Source organism: Papaver somniferum, chromosome 1 (genome assembly GCF_003573695.1).
Source record: "Papaver somniferum cultivar HN1 chromosome 1, ASM357369v1, whole genome shotgun sequence".
In the NCBI taxonomy this organism is placed as follows: Eukaryota; Viridiplantae; Streptophyta; class Magnoliopsida; order Ranunculales; family Papaveraceae; genus Papaver; species Papaver somniferum.
In genome coordinates, this window is record NC_039358.1 from 245,094,155 (window position 1) to 245,110,200 (window position 16,046).

The following is a 16,046-nucleotide window of genomic DNA, read 5'->3' on the forward strand; positions in this document are numbered from 1 at the left end:
AAAAGGTATGTGGAGACTTGAACTTATCTGTCACTCAAAAGTCTATCTATTTTATCTCATACTTCTTATGAGACAAAAGTTGTATGCTATATAAACTGGATCATACACATTTGACATTTCGAGCTGAGTATACTCTACTTATCTTTTTCTCGAAATCGTGTGTTGGTAAAGCGTTTCGCTTTGATCAGGTTTATCTTCACCTAGTGAAGAAAGTCATGAAAAGTTTCAATCACTTTGAAAATTCCTTTGACGAGAAATAGCGTAACAACTGTATAACGTCCTATAAGAATGTTTCAATGGTTGGAATGAGAGTTTAGAATACATAACCATGTATTCCTTGAACCGAAGTTTTCGAACTTTGTTGATCAAGAGAAATCAGAAGGATTGTGGAATTGGCTTGCCAAGTCCGCGAGCTCAGTCCGCGAACTGACGGAAGTTCTTGTACCGAGAATTTCTGCTGGGATTTCTAAAAACTCGTTTGTGTGCTAAGTCGCAAACTGGCGGAAGTTCTCGACCCGAGAATTTCTGCTGAGTTTGGAAAACTCTGCCGGTTTATCTTAAGTCCGCGAACTTGTTTGTGAGCTTAAGAGGTTATGATCTAAAGATGTGCTCTGAACATGAAACTTAAATTACTAAGGAATGCTTTATGCAAACCGTGGCTAAAGTTCATGAGCCGATTCAATCGAATCGAATCATCTTTGTTTCAATTGTGTCTTGTGTAGTTACATGAGATCTCATAGCAATTGAACAACTCTCTAACTAGTTCATTTAAAGTCAATTGAACTAGTTATGGTGAAGAAGAACAAGGTTAATATGAAATGCTCATATGGTTAACCTTTTAGGTTACTATGTTGAACCAACATACACGTTTGGGCATGGTTTTCACGAACCCAGTAAACGTTTACCTCAAGTGTGTGTGACAAGCTAAGTTTTCGATCTAACAGTTGAGAAAATTTAGCTTGAATCTAAATCAGGTATTCATCTAAAGGTGAATAAGGATTTCTTTGTAACTAAGGAAAAACCCTGATTTGAAGGCTATATAAAGGAGACATCTAGCTTTAGGAAAACTAGTCCCCACACGTCTGTGTGCTACTAGTTCTCTTGCTAGAGTCGATCTCCATTAACCTTTTATTTTCTTCTCTAAAATCAGGTTAACGACTTAAAGACTTCATTGGGATTGTGAAGCCAGACCGATACTACTTTTATCGTAGTTGTGTGATCTGATCTTGCATCTTCTATCGTACGAGTACAATCTTTGATTGGATTGAGATCATGAGAGTTCTCCGATAGGAAAGATAAAGAAGTCACAAACATCTTCGTCTCACTGTTTGTGATTCCTTGACAAACTGCTTGTGTATTCGGGAAGGATTGTTGAGAGGTGATTGATTAATCTAGGATGTTCTTCGGGAATATAAGACCGGATTATCAATTGGTTCCTGTTCACCTTGATTTCATATCTTAAGACGGAATAAAACCTAGGGTTTATCTGTGGGAGACAAATTTATCCTTTGATAGACTTTTCTGTGTGAGACAGATTTGTTTATTGTTTAAAGCCTGCGAATTTGGGTCGTAGAAACTCTTAGTTGTGGGTAAGATCAGCTAAGGGAATCAAGTGCGTAATATCCTGCTGGGATCAGAGGCGTAGGGAGTGCAACTGTACCTTGTATTAGTGAGAGATTGATAGGGGTTCAACCATAGTCCAGTCCGAAGTTAGTTGGTAGTAGGCTAGTGTCTGTAGCGGCTTAATACAATGTGCATTCAATCTGGACTAGGTCCCGGGGTTTTTCTGCATTTGCGGTTTCCTCGTTAACAAAATTTCTGGCGTCCGTGTTATTTCTTTTCCGCATTATATTTTATATAATTGAAATAATACAGGTTCTGCGTTTAGATCAATCAATTGGATAGTCCTACCTAACGGTTGTTGATTGATATTGATTGATCCTTGGATATTGGTCTTTGGTACCGTCCAAGTTTATCTCTCTTTAATCGAGACTCGTTGTTTGCTTGAGTAAGATTAAATCGAGAGATTGAGATATAAACTCTTTGATATATCTTTTTATTGATTGAGTCTAACTGTCTAGTTGATTCTCATAAAAAGTATATTGGAATTTGTCCATATAGATTGCTAATCGAATTATTGGGCGATGTTGTTAGACCCCCGCCTTTTCACATTCACCACCAGTTTAACAATTAACTCGATAATGAATCAAATATTAGAAATGGATTTTGGTTTTTACCTCCAATACGACCTAAAATCAATTCAAGTTATCTTTATCCTTACTTGAGCATTCACCAAGACTTATGTATAGCTCAGCTAAAATTGCAGAACCCCAATCATAATTTGGTGCTTTACTTAAATCTTCTAAAATACCAATTAATGTCACCGAGCTAGCATCGGGGAAAAAAACTTGGCTTAACACCCATAACAAAAAAAATACGTTCAAGCTCGGGATAATTTTCAACTCCATGTATCCCCTTGGCAGCATAACGGTTCAAAAAAGTCTTCAACCCATACACTCTTAATCCATATGAGTGTAATTGTTTGGATTCTGGCTTTCCTTCAATATCATTTGAGTACAAGGGAAGTAGTTGTTTCCATCTTCCTCCTGACTTTAGTTGGTTAAATTGTACTAGTTGACCCTCACATTTTATTCCCGTCAACATATACAAATCTAAACGGTGTGAACCCTAAAAACAACATGGACGTAAAATTAAAATTTGTATGTGGAACTAAAATTTGAATCAAACTAAAAAGTTGAATCTCTAAAAATTGAAATTTGTTTTTGAACTAAAAATTAAAATATTGAATAGAAAAATAGAACTTACCACACTCGAAATACTTTAAAAAGAACGTATTTGCAGTGTTCCACCAACATTCAACTATAAATCGCACAACTTGGGTCCTGTGATTTTTTCCTTTCATGAAATATAAATGTTGCCAAGGATATCTTCTCAAGGATTCTTGAACAGCTTCGAGGAGGAATCCAAACACTTCGGTTATCTCAGACCATCCACCTCTTAGTTTAGGTAAACCAACTTGCTCGAGGTGGTTAGATAAATGCATAGGTAATACACTAGGTCCATCCAGTTGCCTAACATTTGCGAACCATTTTCTTTATCCTGAACTCATACGGTATCACTATTTGCAACAGATTTCCCTTTGTCTAGCCTGTTTCTTTTTCTTTGTCTATTTGTTTTGGAACTACTCATTTTAAGCAAAAAAATCACTATGTTTTGCTCTCTAAAGAAAGAAAGAATTTTTTTTTTTTTTTGTGAATGAAAACTAAAGAGAAAGACGGTATTTTTAAACGATAAAACACCCACCGCATGAGGTCGAGTTTAAGTCTCTACCGATGCAAACTCGACCAGGTGATCAAGTTGAAGCCGGAGCGATTGGGACTCGGTCGTTTAACTTTCTTCACATAATGATACGGCCGGTTTACCAAGCCAATTGGCATGGCAAATGGATGGGTCATAGAAACCGGCCATACACATTCGAATTTCTTACCAATACCGGGGTTAGGCGCACTACGACCACATTGACCAGGTAAAGATGGCACCAAATCATCATGTCTCGCACATCTAATTTTAAACCTGTTCTCTAAAGAACCCAAACATTTCTACTCCCAAAAAGAAGAAAACCCTAATGGCACTAGTGTAATTCCAACAAACTCTAGGTCTAATATAGCAACTTTCTTCGGATATATCAGCCCTCTAGGGTTTCATAATCTCTTCTTATTCCCATAAAGATAAAAACACAGTTTCTTCATATCAAACCAGAGTGCGGCGGAGGTAAGAGGCGGAGCAAAAATGGTGAAGTTTTTGAAACCAAACAAGGCCGTAATCGTCTTACAAGGTCGATTCGCTGGTCGTAAAGCAGTGATTGTGAAGCAATTCGATGAAGGAACTCGTGAGCGTCCTTATGGTCACTGTTTGGTAGCTGGAATCATGAAATACCCAAAGAAAGTCATCCGTAAAGATTCAGCAAAGAAGACAGCAAAGAAATCGAGAGTGAAAGCTTTCATCAAGGTTGTGAATTACAATCACATCATGCCAACTCGTTACAATCTTGATGTGGATCTTAAAGATGTTGTTACAGCTGATGCGTTGACATCCAGAGATAAGAAGGTTACTGCTGCTAAGGAGACTAAGAAGAGGTTGGAGGAAAGGTTCAAAACTGGTAAAAACAGGTGGTTCTTCACTAAACTCAGGTTTTAAGCATCTCTTTTCATTTTGGGAGGTAGTGCCAGGGGATTATCATGCGGTTTCAACAGTGTTCACAGGAATTATATGTTTTTTATTTTCCAAGTACATTTAGGTTTTTAAAAAAGTATTTTGATTGAGAAGTTGTATATTTCTCATGGATGGAATTTTTGTCTATGGATTAATGGGTTTCTGAAATTGAATCTTAGTTTTGGTATCATATTGTCTCTTGATTTCTTAATCTTGGTTACATTTAAGTATTTTCATAGTTATACTTAGATACTGGTGATATATAAATTTTCATTTTCTAACCTGTGTTGTTGCAGCCTGCTTAATTATGGGTTCTGATCATTTGTTGAAATGTAGTGATTTGAGTGACTAGGATTCTGTGATTTGATATGTGTGAATGCTGTTTTAGGTATGATTACAGTTAGTGGTTGTTTTTAAGTTTAATCTTTCTGGAATAATGTGTATATGAGGGCTTTAGATTTTGAAACTCAGATCAGTCTTTGTTAAATGACAGACAAATTACGGCACTAATGTGACTGAATCTAGTCTATACTGCTTAAGACTATGACCTGCTTAAGACTCTGACTCGTGGTAATAGGATAATCAGGAAAACTGCCATTACGTTATTTTCTTCTTATATATGATCATGTGAGCTTTTTTCTTAATTTGGTACATATGTTGTGTCTGTTTTTGTTTTCTCAGATTGCATTTATTGGGTTGATGGAGTGTGAAGGCTTTATCCTTCCTCTCGGATATACCAATGATGCACACATTGAAAACCAATTGATTTATCGGTTGGTAGCGGCCAGACAACCGTAGGGATGTGGTATCCACAGATAGCGGGTTTAATTCAGTCCCGACTTGTCTACTAACTCCATCTCACATATATAATACAATTAGTCTGGTTTCATTGTTATAGTGAGCCTTTAGCTTATCAATATTGGTTGGTTTTTTCTTCTTAATTTGGTATGTGGCGCCTGTTCTTGTTTCTGAGACTGCATTTATTGGGTTGGTTGAGTGTGAAGGCTTTATCCTTCCTCTTGTATATACCAATGATGCACACATTGAAAACCAATTGATTTATCGGTTGGTAGCGGCCAGACAACCGTAGGGATGTGGTATCCACAGATAACGGGTTTAATTCAGTCCCGATTTGTCTACTAACTCCATCTCACATATACAGTGCGTTTCATCAAAGTTTAGTCTGTTTTCATTGTTATTCTGTTTTGATTAAATGAGAGCTTTTAGCTTATCTGTAAGGGAAGGGAACATAGTAATCGGATCGTAAAGGGGAATGATAAGTTGTGTGGATGGCCAAGACATGGAGATAACTGAAATTTGAGCCATATTTGGAACTGTACTAGTGTCTTATTGTGGTTATTGAATGGCTCTATTTCATGGACATTATCCATATCTCTTTTGCATTGAAACTGTTGATATATTATTTCTCTCTTTACAATCACGTGCCTGTTCTAAGAGATCCGCTAGCCTTTTTACTACGCCAAAGTAGTGATTCTACACTGACCGTGGGAATTCCCGAGGCAAATCCCGTGTGAGAATCCAAGGGATTTGAAGTGGTCCAACTCCCTCTCTCACATGGGATTTTCCACCGGATTTCCCACGGTAAGTTAATCATTTCTGATGCTAAAAATTCACAGAACAACACTTGCCTGTACAAAAATAGTTAAAGTCTTTGTTGTTAAATTTTACGTTTTCGCATGCAAAATATAGTCTTTATTTATAAGGCTTCCAGTACAATTCGGGTGGGTAATCTTAAACACCACCATATATCTGGTTTGTACTGTAGTGTAGTCCTTATTTCATAAGGTCTATGCAAATGGGAGCTGCCTGGTGTGTTTGAGGTATAGTAGGATAGCATTTGAAAGAGCTACATGTGCTCATGACTATTGGTTAACATAGATTCTGGTAATGTTGAGGTTTTCTTTTTCTAATTGTGTTGTTGCTGCCTGCTTAATATTGGGGTTATGTTAGATTTCTATTAGCATGACTAGGGTTTTGTGATTTGATTTATGTAAATGATTTTGACATGTTCTAGACGTGATTACCTAGGTATTAATTTTTCCGAAATAATGTATAGATGGGGTTTAGGCTTCAGAATCTAGAATAGTCTCTGTTAATTGAGTGTTGATATCACGGATTTAAACAGATCAATTAGGGCATTAAAGTGACTGAACTTGGTCTATACTGCTTAAGACTATGACTCATGGTGGTAGGATAATTAGAAACAGTTTCATTATGTTTTTTTCTTCCTATTTATGGCCATCAAGTATTATTAATATCATTTGTGACTTAATTTGGTATATAAGTAGTGTGTGTTATTGTTTTTCGTGATTGCATATATTGGGTTGATTGAGTGCGAAGGCTTTATCCTTCTTTTCGTGTAGACCAGTGATGCTCACATTGAAAACCGATTGATTTTTCAATTGGTAGCGGCCAGACAACCGTAGGGATGTGGTATCCGCAGATAACGGGTTTAATTCAGTCCCGATTTGTCTACTAACTCCATCTCACATATATACTGCTTTATATCACCACATATAGTCTGTTTTTGTTGTTATTTTTTTTATTAGTGGAGAGCCTTTAGCTTATCAATATTGGTACTGTTTGTGCCTGTTGCACGTCTTTAAGGGAAGGAACACGGTATAGTTATTGGATCAGGGGAATGATAAGTTCTGTTTGGGTGGCCATGACATGGAGATATCTGAAATGAGCCAAAGCCATTTTGGAACTGTATTAGTGTTATATTGTGGTTCTTAAATGGTTGACTTCAGCCTTCTCTAGGTCATGGACATCATCACAAATTCAACCTGTTTTATTCATATTTTTGGCGCATTGAAACTGTTAATTTGTTTCTCTGTTCAAAATCACATGCCTTTTTGTTGTAATCTAGGATATCTGCCAACTTTTTTACTATGCTTAAAGGGTGATTCTAGACTGGCCGTGGGAATTCCCGAGAAATACTTCAGTGAGGATCCAAGGGTGGTTGGCTCCGATCTCACACGGGATTTTTTCACGGGAATACCCACTGTAAGTTAATCATTTCTGATTCAAAAAATTCACAGAACACTTACCTGTGCAAAAAAGTCTTTGTTGTTCAGTTTTAAGTTTTCTTCTGTACAATTTTAGATTAGTAGCTCTGTGACATGTAGTAGTAGGGTAATCTTAAGCACTACCTTATGTTTGACTTGTATTTCTGACTTGATTTCCTTACGCAAATTCCCTTTGACAGGCCTTAACTTATATCCTCTGCACATTAGAGTTTCTAGGCTGGTTGGTAGCTTTTAGATTAACAATATTGACGTCTTTCTCTTAACTTGGTGATCTTGGTGATAAAGGTGTCTGTTGTCACAATTGCATTTATTTGGTTACTCGAGTGTGAAGGCTTTAACCTTCCTCTAGTGTAAATCGTAAATCCAATTGGCAGCGGCCAGACAACCATAAGGATGTGGTACTCGCAGATAATGAGTTCAATTCAGTTCCAATTTATCTACTAACGACGTCTCACATTTGTTGCATGTGGTTTCAAGTTAAGGAACATGGTATTGTTACCGGATTATGAAGGGAAATGATAAATTCTGTTGGTGGCTTTGGAATGATACGACTAAAATAAGCCATTTGGAGCCGTATCTACTCTATGGTTCTTGCATGGACATTTTAGCCATATCAACTCTACGGGCTCCTCCATATTATCAACTTTTTTTCTTCATGTCTCTTTGCAGTTTAGAAATAGTGATACTAGTGATGTACTTGTCTAAGATATCCTTTTGCCTTACTATGCTGAAACTGTTACGTGTTTTGTTTTCAAGTTTTCTCATGTACAATAGTTTTAGTCTTTGTTTGATAAGTTCTCCATCTCCTGTACAATTTTGGATAATTGGATAAGTAGCACTATGACATACAGTGGTAGGGTGATCTTTGGAACATGATATTATGTTTGGCTTGTATTCTGACTTGGTTTCCCTAATGCAAAATTTTCTTTAGTTAGCATGTTGCTTATATCCTCTGCACATTTGTTTTCTAGGCTAGTTGGTAGCTGTTAAGGTACTGTCATATTTCTTTGTTGGATTGAGAAACGGAGCTGCCTGGTGTTTTTGAGCCTTTGAGGTATATTATGTTAAAAGAGTGACGAGCTATACTTGTTGATTATCTCATTCTGAGTAATCAGTAGCTGTTAATTGCTTATGTATAACCTTGATTGGGCTACTAGACTGTTGATATTTTTTCTAGCTGATGCCCATGATGCCAAATGAGAATGATTTAGACTTTGTAGGTTAAGTAGGTTGAATGAGTTAACCGTGCATAATTTTGATTTTTGTAGTGTCTGTACGAGTATGGTTTGAGTTAGCATAGATGGTTGAGAGAGTGCAAGTTGTGGCTAAATTCAGTTCTTGCTGTTGCTGAGGACTGGCTCTCTGCAGTGCCAACAATATTGGTGACTTAATCTGCAGACATAGCATTACCTTTAACCAGTGGTAAAAAAACTATGGCAAAACAGCATTTCACAGTTTTTTTTGTGGGTCCCAATGGGCCTAGTCCCTCGGGACACGTACAGGGCCCATGCAATGTGTGTGGCGGTTTTTGGAGGGGCTGGGTCACACATAATGCATGGTCTCTACACGTCTCCCGAGGGGCTGGGCTCATTGGGATCCACCAAAAAAACTGTGAGATGCGGTTTTGCTATAATTGTTTTTTCTCGGTTTATAAAGAACCATTGTACTTTCAATAGGTTTATGAGATTGTAGTTCTTAGGGTTAAATATGTTGGAGAGCTTCGTTTTGGACATTTGGAGTTGTATAACGGATATGTCTAATCCATTTTGGCGAAGTTCATTTTTGCTTTGGTGATTCGATAACCTTGTAAACCTTCTTTTTAAGATAGGATGTGGTAGCCCGTGCCTGTGGGATTGTGGTGCCGTAAGGTGTCTTTTGAGAAATTGTCAAGCTCTCAAGTAAGTTGGATGAGTTGGTAGAAACTTCATTTTCCGGTCCAAACCTGAACATTTTAGAAGGTTATGTAATTGTGAGTGGATGGATCATACTCCTGCATTTCTCAACCAAGTGTTGTATTTTTCTGATCAATGAAATTCTTTTTCCTAACCAAAAAAAAAAAGATAAAAAGAAGTACAGTAAAATGAGTAGTTTATAAATTTGACCTTTGAGTCTGTACGTTGTATAAGATCTTGTTCCTGACCATGTACTGGGAGTGGTTAAGAACCATCAAACGCGCGTTTGGTTAGTTATTGCTTATCTTTCTGGTTTTTAGTTGGAAGAAATAGACCAATGTTCGAACGATGAGCACACTGAGTTAGGGTCCCATCGGCAAAATCTTCATATGTTAGATTTGCACTTGCAGTGCCTTTTGCCTTAAGGAATTGGATCAGACTTAAATTCAGACATGTGCACCTAATTAAGGGTGTACATACAAAGTCAGACTAATGAAGCCATTAACACTCCAGTGACAGAACTAATCAATGCTAACTATACGTTATATAATTTGTTTACCGTAATTAAGAATCCTTGAAAACATAAAACAAATTATATCATCAAGACTAAATTACATTAGATCTACGAAGTCAAGGTCTAAATATTTTTCTAATGATCATCAATCACTTATAATTTCTCTTCTTCAGTTCCAGAGTTCCAGATTACAAACAATTTCTCTCCCTCTATTTTTATTTTTATAACAAAGTTCTTTTCCAGGTGAAGTGGTGTGTGAGTTGAAAGTAACCAAAGTAGTACCAGCAAAGACTAAGCCATGGAAAGAAGGGGATTTATGGCCACTGAAGGGGCGCTCACCAACGAAATTCGTATATCAGTAGAGCAACGCAGTCCGGTTACTGTTATGAGACAACAGGTACTTACTAACTCCATTACGCTTCCATGTTCTTTTACCAAGTTATAGTATAGCAATGTAAGTTAATGTTGATGTCCCTCCAAGAATTCTGAAGTTGTGGTTCACTGCTTGACCCTTGGAGTTGCTGAGTGCAACCCACCCTGAGCTCTGCTTTATTCAGCTTGTGCCTGCTCCGGATGATGTCCTCTTTACCCAAGTCTACTTTTGGCCAATTTTGATTGTGATATCAGTTGTTAGGATCCATGTACTACAAAATACAAATGGTATAAGCCTCCTTGGTGCCAAATTTATAGTACTAACAATGCTTCTACTTAACCACATAGATCTAGATGTGCATTTCGGGGCAGACGTCTATCTTGAAAATTCTATACACTATGTAAAGTACTAGACCCCCTTGGTTGAGATCAAATTCATCTATTGTTGCGTAGAGTCAGATTGTGCCAAGCATTTTGTATACCCCACTTCAAACAACCAGACAAAAAGACTACACAAATGATCCTCCAGATAGTTAACTATTATTTATGTAATTTTCTTAGATGTTTCCTCTGTGAGCAATGTAAGAAAACATGTCAAATGGTGATTAACATGTTGAAACTTAATACAGAAAATGGCAGGAACCACGATTTGTATCGACCTTTATTAGATGCAGCAATGGAAATAAGTGGAGATCAGTGGGAGATTTCATAAAAAGTCACCCCGGTTCAGTGGAAGTTCCCATCACAGTTTGTGGAAGGACTGCATTGCATATTGCAGCTGGTGCAGGACACTCAGAATTCGTACTGATACTGGTCGAACTCATGTCCATAGAAGCACTTGAACTGAAAGATCGATACGATGGTAATACAGATCTTCATCTTGCTGTTATTGCTGGGCTTGATGAAGCTGTTAAAGCAATGGTGCAAAAAGATGAAAACCTAAAATATATATGTAACAAAAAGGGGTTGAATCCGCTACTCAATGCTGCTATGCATGTCAATGTAGAGCATAGAGAGATTTTTAGATACCTAAGCAGTGTTATGAAAGATGAAGATTCAAGTTCCTTTCAAGGTCATTTGGGAGCTCATCATATATGCAGTGTAACTCGTGCTGGTTTATACGGTAAGTTTAAGTTTTTTAACTCTACAAGTACATCTTTAGATCATAATAGGTTATTTTTCAGCAGTTTGTTCTTTGGTTTATTCCGCATATATCCTCACTTTATGCTTAACTTCTTCGAATTTAAAGGTTAAGAACAAAATTGTGCACATGAGTATAGCCGAAAGGATATATTTTTGATGTGGGCGTTCTTTGATGGGGGCATGAGGGACAAATCAAGAATTGACATGTGTTTTTCATATTAATTGATTCAACTAATTTTGTTGCCAAAAATATCAAAGATAAAATATAAGCAATTAAGATAACCAATATTTTCTCAAAAAATAAACTTGTCTTGTTTTTTTTTGGAAACAAAATTTGTTGGAATCAATTAATATGAAAAACACATGTCAATTCTTGATTTGTCCCTCATGCCCCATCAAAGAACGCCCACATCAAAAATTTATCCTGAAAAGATAATTGTTCTCAAAGCTTCTATTTACAGAATTGGCATATACTCTAATCAGTAAACACCCAAGTTTAGCAACTGCTAGAGAGGGCGATGGCAAAACTATGCTAGATGTTCTAGCAGAAAAGGGCTCTGCGAGAAGGCTGGCCTCTGCTCAACAATCTGCACTGTATTTCCAATCATCACGTGAGTATATACCTCTGAAATCATTAAAGCCTCCACCCGACTTATTTTAATTACCTCGATCAGTTATGCTTTCAAATGAGTAAAATCCTCCACTCTTTTGTAGCTACTCAGCAGTACAAATTTGTCAATAAGCCATCTACATTTCTTGAAAAGCTATTGTATCCTGGCCCCAATTGTCGAGGTATGCCTCCTATAATCTTCACAGGGAGCATAAATGATTAAGCCTTTTTCCCCCCTTAAAATTACTGAAGTAAGATGATTGATTTCGTTTGCAGCTCGTCGCAGTGAAAAATTGAGATCTTCTGTTATTCTCCCTGAGTTGGTAAATCTCATTTTTGAAGAAATGTCGCGTATGGCAAAGGAAGACATGCATCGTTTTTTCTTCAATTCAAATTTCCTACAAACCGCTGCAGAAAATGGTGCACTTGAAATTGTGAAGAAGTGCATTTCAACTTATCCGGATCAGCTTTGGTTTCCTCACAAGGGAAGAAGCATATTTCAACTGGCGGCCGAGAACAGACAAGACAATATTTTTGATTTCTTGTACGATCACATGAACGCCGATGAGAAGATTTTAATTACTCGCGTAGTGGATTCAAACGGCGGTAATATCTTACATATTGCTGCAAAAATTGCGCCTCCTTTTCGACTAAAACGTAGCCCTGTTAAACAAATACAAGGGGAGCTTAAATGGTTTAAGGTACACCTCCATAATTTACTCTTCTTATAAGTCCACAGCGTCCATATAGCAAAAGTTGGCATCTACAGAAGTTTTCTAAAATTGAAGTTGTATAACTTGTATACTTACTGATTGTTTTTTGGGGTTTTTGTTTGTAAAGAAAGTGGAGAAGAGGGTACCACCTGCTCTGAGAAAAGTGAGAAATGATTGAGGAGAAACTCCTCAGGAGGTTTTCACTCGGGAGCACAAAGATTTAGTGAAAAAAGCAGATGCATACATGTTACGCGTAGCAGAGTCATGTCTAATAGTGGCTGCTCTGGTAGCTGCGGTTGCGTTTGCGGCAGCGTTCACAGTACCTGGTGGAAATTTCAGTGACAGTGATGCGACTAACAAAGGAAAGCCAATATTCCTGGGAAGGAAGTTGTTCCTCTTATTCATGGTGTTAGATGCTATTGCTCTGTTTTCTTCTGCTTACTCGATTCAAGTGTTCTTATCTGCATTTGGCATGACTCATACGGAAGCGACATTCGAGTCAATAATCCCAATCAGGCTCAAGTACGGTCTTATATCTCTTAGAGTGTCAGTTGTTTGTGTGATGATTGTATTTAGCATAGCAATTTCAATCACACTTGGGAATAAATATGTTTGGGCACCATATCTCATAGGTGTGGTTGCCTGTACTTGTTGCAGTCCTTTTGAATTTGGAAAATTCTAATCATCAATTTTAATGAATGATCAAAGTTTATGTTCATCTCAATGTTTCCGGGTTAAGTCAGATCGGGATGTTTTCGAGTAAAGAAGTGCATTTTGTAGATGTTGAGACCCTATGATTGTCAGAGCACGTGTTGTTCGCTTGAACTTTAGGCATACGGTGGCGCAATATCCATCAAAAATAACAGGTGCCCAAGCATTCCAACCTTCTAAAGTATGATTCAAACCACTAAAATGGTAAGTTATAGTTGGAATACTATTAAGCTGTTCCATCCTAACCAGGTAATACAGGTCATAATACTTGGGGAGATACTGCCTTTTCAGCTGTATCATCTGTTTCTTCAATTCCGCAAGCAAGATCTGTGTTGGTCGAACCAGTATCAATAATCACTCCTCTGTAACCCGATTCTGAAGTTCTGAACATTCCTTCCGGGATATTAAGCCTGGTGTTGCCGACACTGATTCCTTGTGTCCGCAGACGAATGGAAATTGTATTTGGATCTTCCAACCAAGATGAGTATCATCTAGAAAGCTGAAATTATCAATTGACAAAATCCCTTTTGACTGCGCACTGTCATAATAGCTCTGGTCGTACTGGCAATAAACGCCATCCAAATCGCACGTTAGGCTGCCAGGATATTCTGCATTGCATAATGGATTTTCACATCCTACTTTTACATTAATGGACGATTTGCGGGGATCAAACATGGCTACCTCTGTTTCCTGGGGGAAGCAGCTGCCACAGGGTCTCACAAGGCGTAGGTTTCGACTGGAGGTGTACCCACACCAAAACTTATCACGTACTCGGATGTGCGGTGAGTAACAGGAGCTCGCACATCGTTAGGACGTCTTGCCAAGTGGTTATATCGTTCGACAGATCGCTGTTTCGCATTCCTCATTCTTTCAGCGTCTGTAAGTTTAGGGTCATAGAATGGCGAATCACAGTGAATTAAACGCGCTGTAAAACCAGCCGATTTCATTTTAGGTTTATGATCCGAGAATGGGAATGGAGTAGCACAGATGGAACATGATGATGATCCGAGAGGAAACAAAACATCGTCCAAGAAATTGGGGTTTCCATATAAGTAGATACATTATATAATTGAAAGACTAATTACTCTTTGGTGCAATCCCCGTTTTGGAGAGAAATTACTTTGTTTCTCAAATCATAGCCGACATTAACATCTAGTAGATGTTGAAACCCTATTATTGTCAGATCATCTGTTGCTCGCTTGAACCTTAGGCATACAGTGAGGCCATATTTACCACTGTAGAGTGACCAAGCATTCCAAACATCTAGAGTATGATTCAAACCAGTAAAATGGTAAGTTATCTTTGGAAAATCATTAATCACTTGTTCCATGGTTTCAACCAGGTAACACAGCTCATAATTAGAGATAGACACCCTTTCCAGTATAATCCGTTTCTCCAATTCTGCAAGCAATACATCATATGCATCTCCAGCAAGATTTGTGTTGGTCGTACCGGTATCAATAATCACTCCTCTATAACCCGTTTCTGAAATTTGGAAGGTTCCTTGTGGGATATTAAGCCTTGTCAAGCCGACACTGATTCCTTCCAAACTAACATAATAAAGTGGAAAACTTTTATTCCCAAATCCCACCATCGGAGTGGTTTCATTGGTGATAATTGCATCTTCTCCGAAGCGTATTAGACTTGTTTTTGGCGATCCCTTTCTGTATATCGATGCAAAGCAATGGGAAAAGCGGTCGATATTGTTTAGTGAAATGAAAGACAAAGCATCTTTATTTACACCAAAAACTCCTGGTATTCCATAATCACCATTCGGGTAGGTGTTATTGTGTCCACAGCCAAATGGTAATTGTATTTTGATCTTCGTCCCATCAAAATGAGTATCATCTAGAAAGCTGAAATTATCAATAGACAAAATCCCCTCTGACTGCGCAGCGTCATAATAGCTCTGGTGGTAGCTGCAAAAAATGCCGTCTCTATCGCACGTGAGTTGGCCAGGATATTCTCCATTGCATAATGGATCTTCACATCCTATTTTTACATAACTGGAGGATTTGCGAGGATCAAATATGGGTACTCCTTTGTCCTGGGTGTAGCATTGTTCGCAGGGTCTGCACTGGATCCACGTCATATCACTAGCCGTGTCTATCAAGGCATAAGTGTCGACTGGAGGTGTACCTACACCAAAAATTATCACGAATGCGGATGTGCGGTAATCAACAGGAGCTCGCACATCATTAGGACGTCTTGTGAAGTGGTTATACCGTTCCATAGATCGCTCTTCTGCATTCCTCATTCTTTCAGCATCTGTAAGTTTAGGGTCATAGAATGGCGACTCTGGTGAATCACGATGAATTAAACGCGCTGTAAAACCCACCGGCTTCGTGTTACGTTTATGATCTGAGAATGAGAATGAAGTAGCAGAGATGAAACATGATGATGATGATACGAGAATAAGAAAAATTAGAAGCAATAAAGCAGAAGAGGAAATTGATGATGAGGAGGAAGAAGAAGTACCCATGGCTCTCTGCTGAAATTCTTATTTTGGTGTAGAAATGAAATGTATTTATACGCGAATATGAAAAAAATATGCATTAATTTTGTTTTTATTAATGATTTAAGAGTTTTGATTTTTAAGATATGCATTAATTTTTTTTATGATTCAAGAGATCTGTTACAGTATTAAAAAAGTATTTTTAAAATTGTAAAAAAAGAAAAATAAATAGGAAATATTTTTAAGACGACATAAATTTGTTTTTAAAGTATTTACTCCTAATAGTTTACATGAATAGAGATTCTTTTACGGAAAATATTATATATTTCCATATTTCCACAGAAAATATTTGG

The 16,046-nt window shown here is 37.6% G+C and overlaps 3 protein-coding genes, 1 non-coding gene and 1 pseudogene across 5 annotated transcripts; 4 read left to right on the plus strand and 1 right to left on the minus strand.

The window, feature by feature from the left end:
• Positions 1 to 3,735: 3,735 nt before the first annotated feature.
• Positions 3,736 to 4,436, plus strand: LOC113323423 (60S ribosomal protein L27-like). The gene has a single exon (XM_026571732.1). It carries the CDS (start codon positions 3,811 to 3,813, stop codon positions 4,216 to 4,218), a length of 408 nt encoding a protein of 135 aa, XP_026427517.1. The 5' UTR covers positions 3,736 to 3,810; the 3' UTR covers positions 4,219 to 4,436.
• A 499-nt stretch (positions 4,437 to 4,935) lies between these two features.
• LOC113342531 lies at positions 4,936 to 5,099 on the plus strand. Its single transcript, XR_003356717.1, has one exon. It is a non-coding gene; the product is annotated as a small nucleolar RNA snoR143 (small nucleolar RNA).
• On the plus strand, positions 4,953 to 13,250 carry LOC113323428. Of its 2 annotated transcripts, none has more exons than XM_026571747.1 (7): positions 4,953 to 7,260; positions 9,933 to 10,086; positions 10,691 to 11,184; positions 11,666 to 11,815; positions 11,919 to 11,996; positions 12,091 to 12,515; positions 12,655 to 13,250. In XM_026571747.1, the coding sequence occupies exons 3-7, from the start codon at positions 10,884 to 10,886 to the stop codon at positions 12,703 to 12,705; spliced, it is 1,005 nt and encodes a 334-aa protein (XP_026427532.1). In that variant the 5' UTR covers positions 4,953 to 7,260; positions 9,933 to 10,086; positions 10,691 to 10,883; the 3' UTR covers positions 12,706 to 13,250. The 2 variants fall into 2 exon arrangements, with proteins under 2 accessions (XP_026427532.1, XP_026427524.1); XM_026571739.1 differs by lacking the exon at positions 4,953 to 7,260 and adding an exon at positions 8,876 to 9,181.
• On the plus strand, positions 5,208 to 5,391 carry LOC113342516 (annotated as a pseudogene).
• Positions 13,251 to 14,319: 1,069 nt separating the features above from the next.
• LOC113275593 (aspartic proteinase CDR1-like) lies at positions 14,320 to 15,720 on the minus strand. The gene has a single exon (XM_026525134.1). It carries the CDS (start codon positions 15,718 to 15,720, stop codon positions 14,320 to 14,322), a length of 1,401 nt encoding a protein of 466 aa, XP_026380919.1.
• Positions 15,721 to 16,046: the final 326 nt, after the last annotated feature.

Coding starts and splice junctions, on each gene's coding strand:
- LOC113323428 (XM_026571747.1), top strand. CDS start 10,884: ATGTCCATAGAAGCACTTGAACTGAAAGATCGATACGATGGTAATACA. Junction 11,185..11,665: donor AACTCGTGCTGGTTTATACG/GTAAGTTTAAGT, acceptor TTCTATTTACAG/AATTGGCATATACTCTAATC. Junction 11,816..11,918: donor ACTGTATTTCCAATCATCAC/GTGAGTATATAC, acceptor ACTCTTTTGTAG/CTACTCAGCAGTACAAATTT.
- LOC113323423 (XM_026571732.1), top strand. CDS start 3,811: ATGGTGAAGTTTTTGAAACCAAACAAGGCCGTAATCGTCTTACAAGGT.
- LOC113275593 (XM_026525134.1), bottom strand. CDS start 15,720: ATGGGTACTTCTTCTTCCTCCTCATCATCAATTTCCTCTTCTGCTTTA.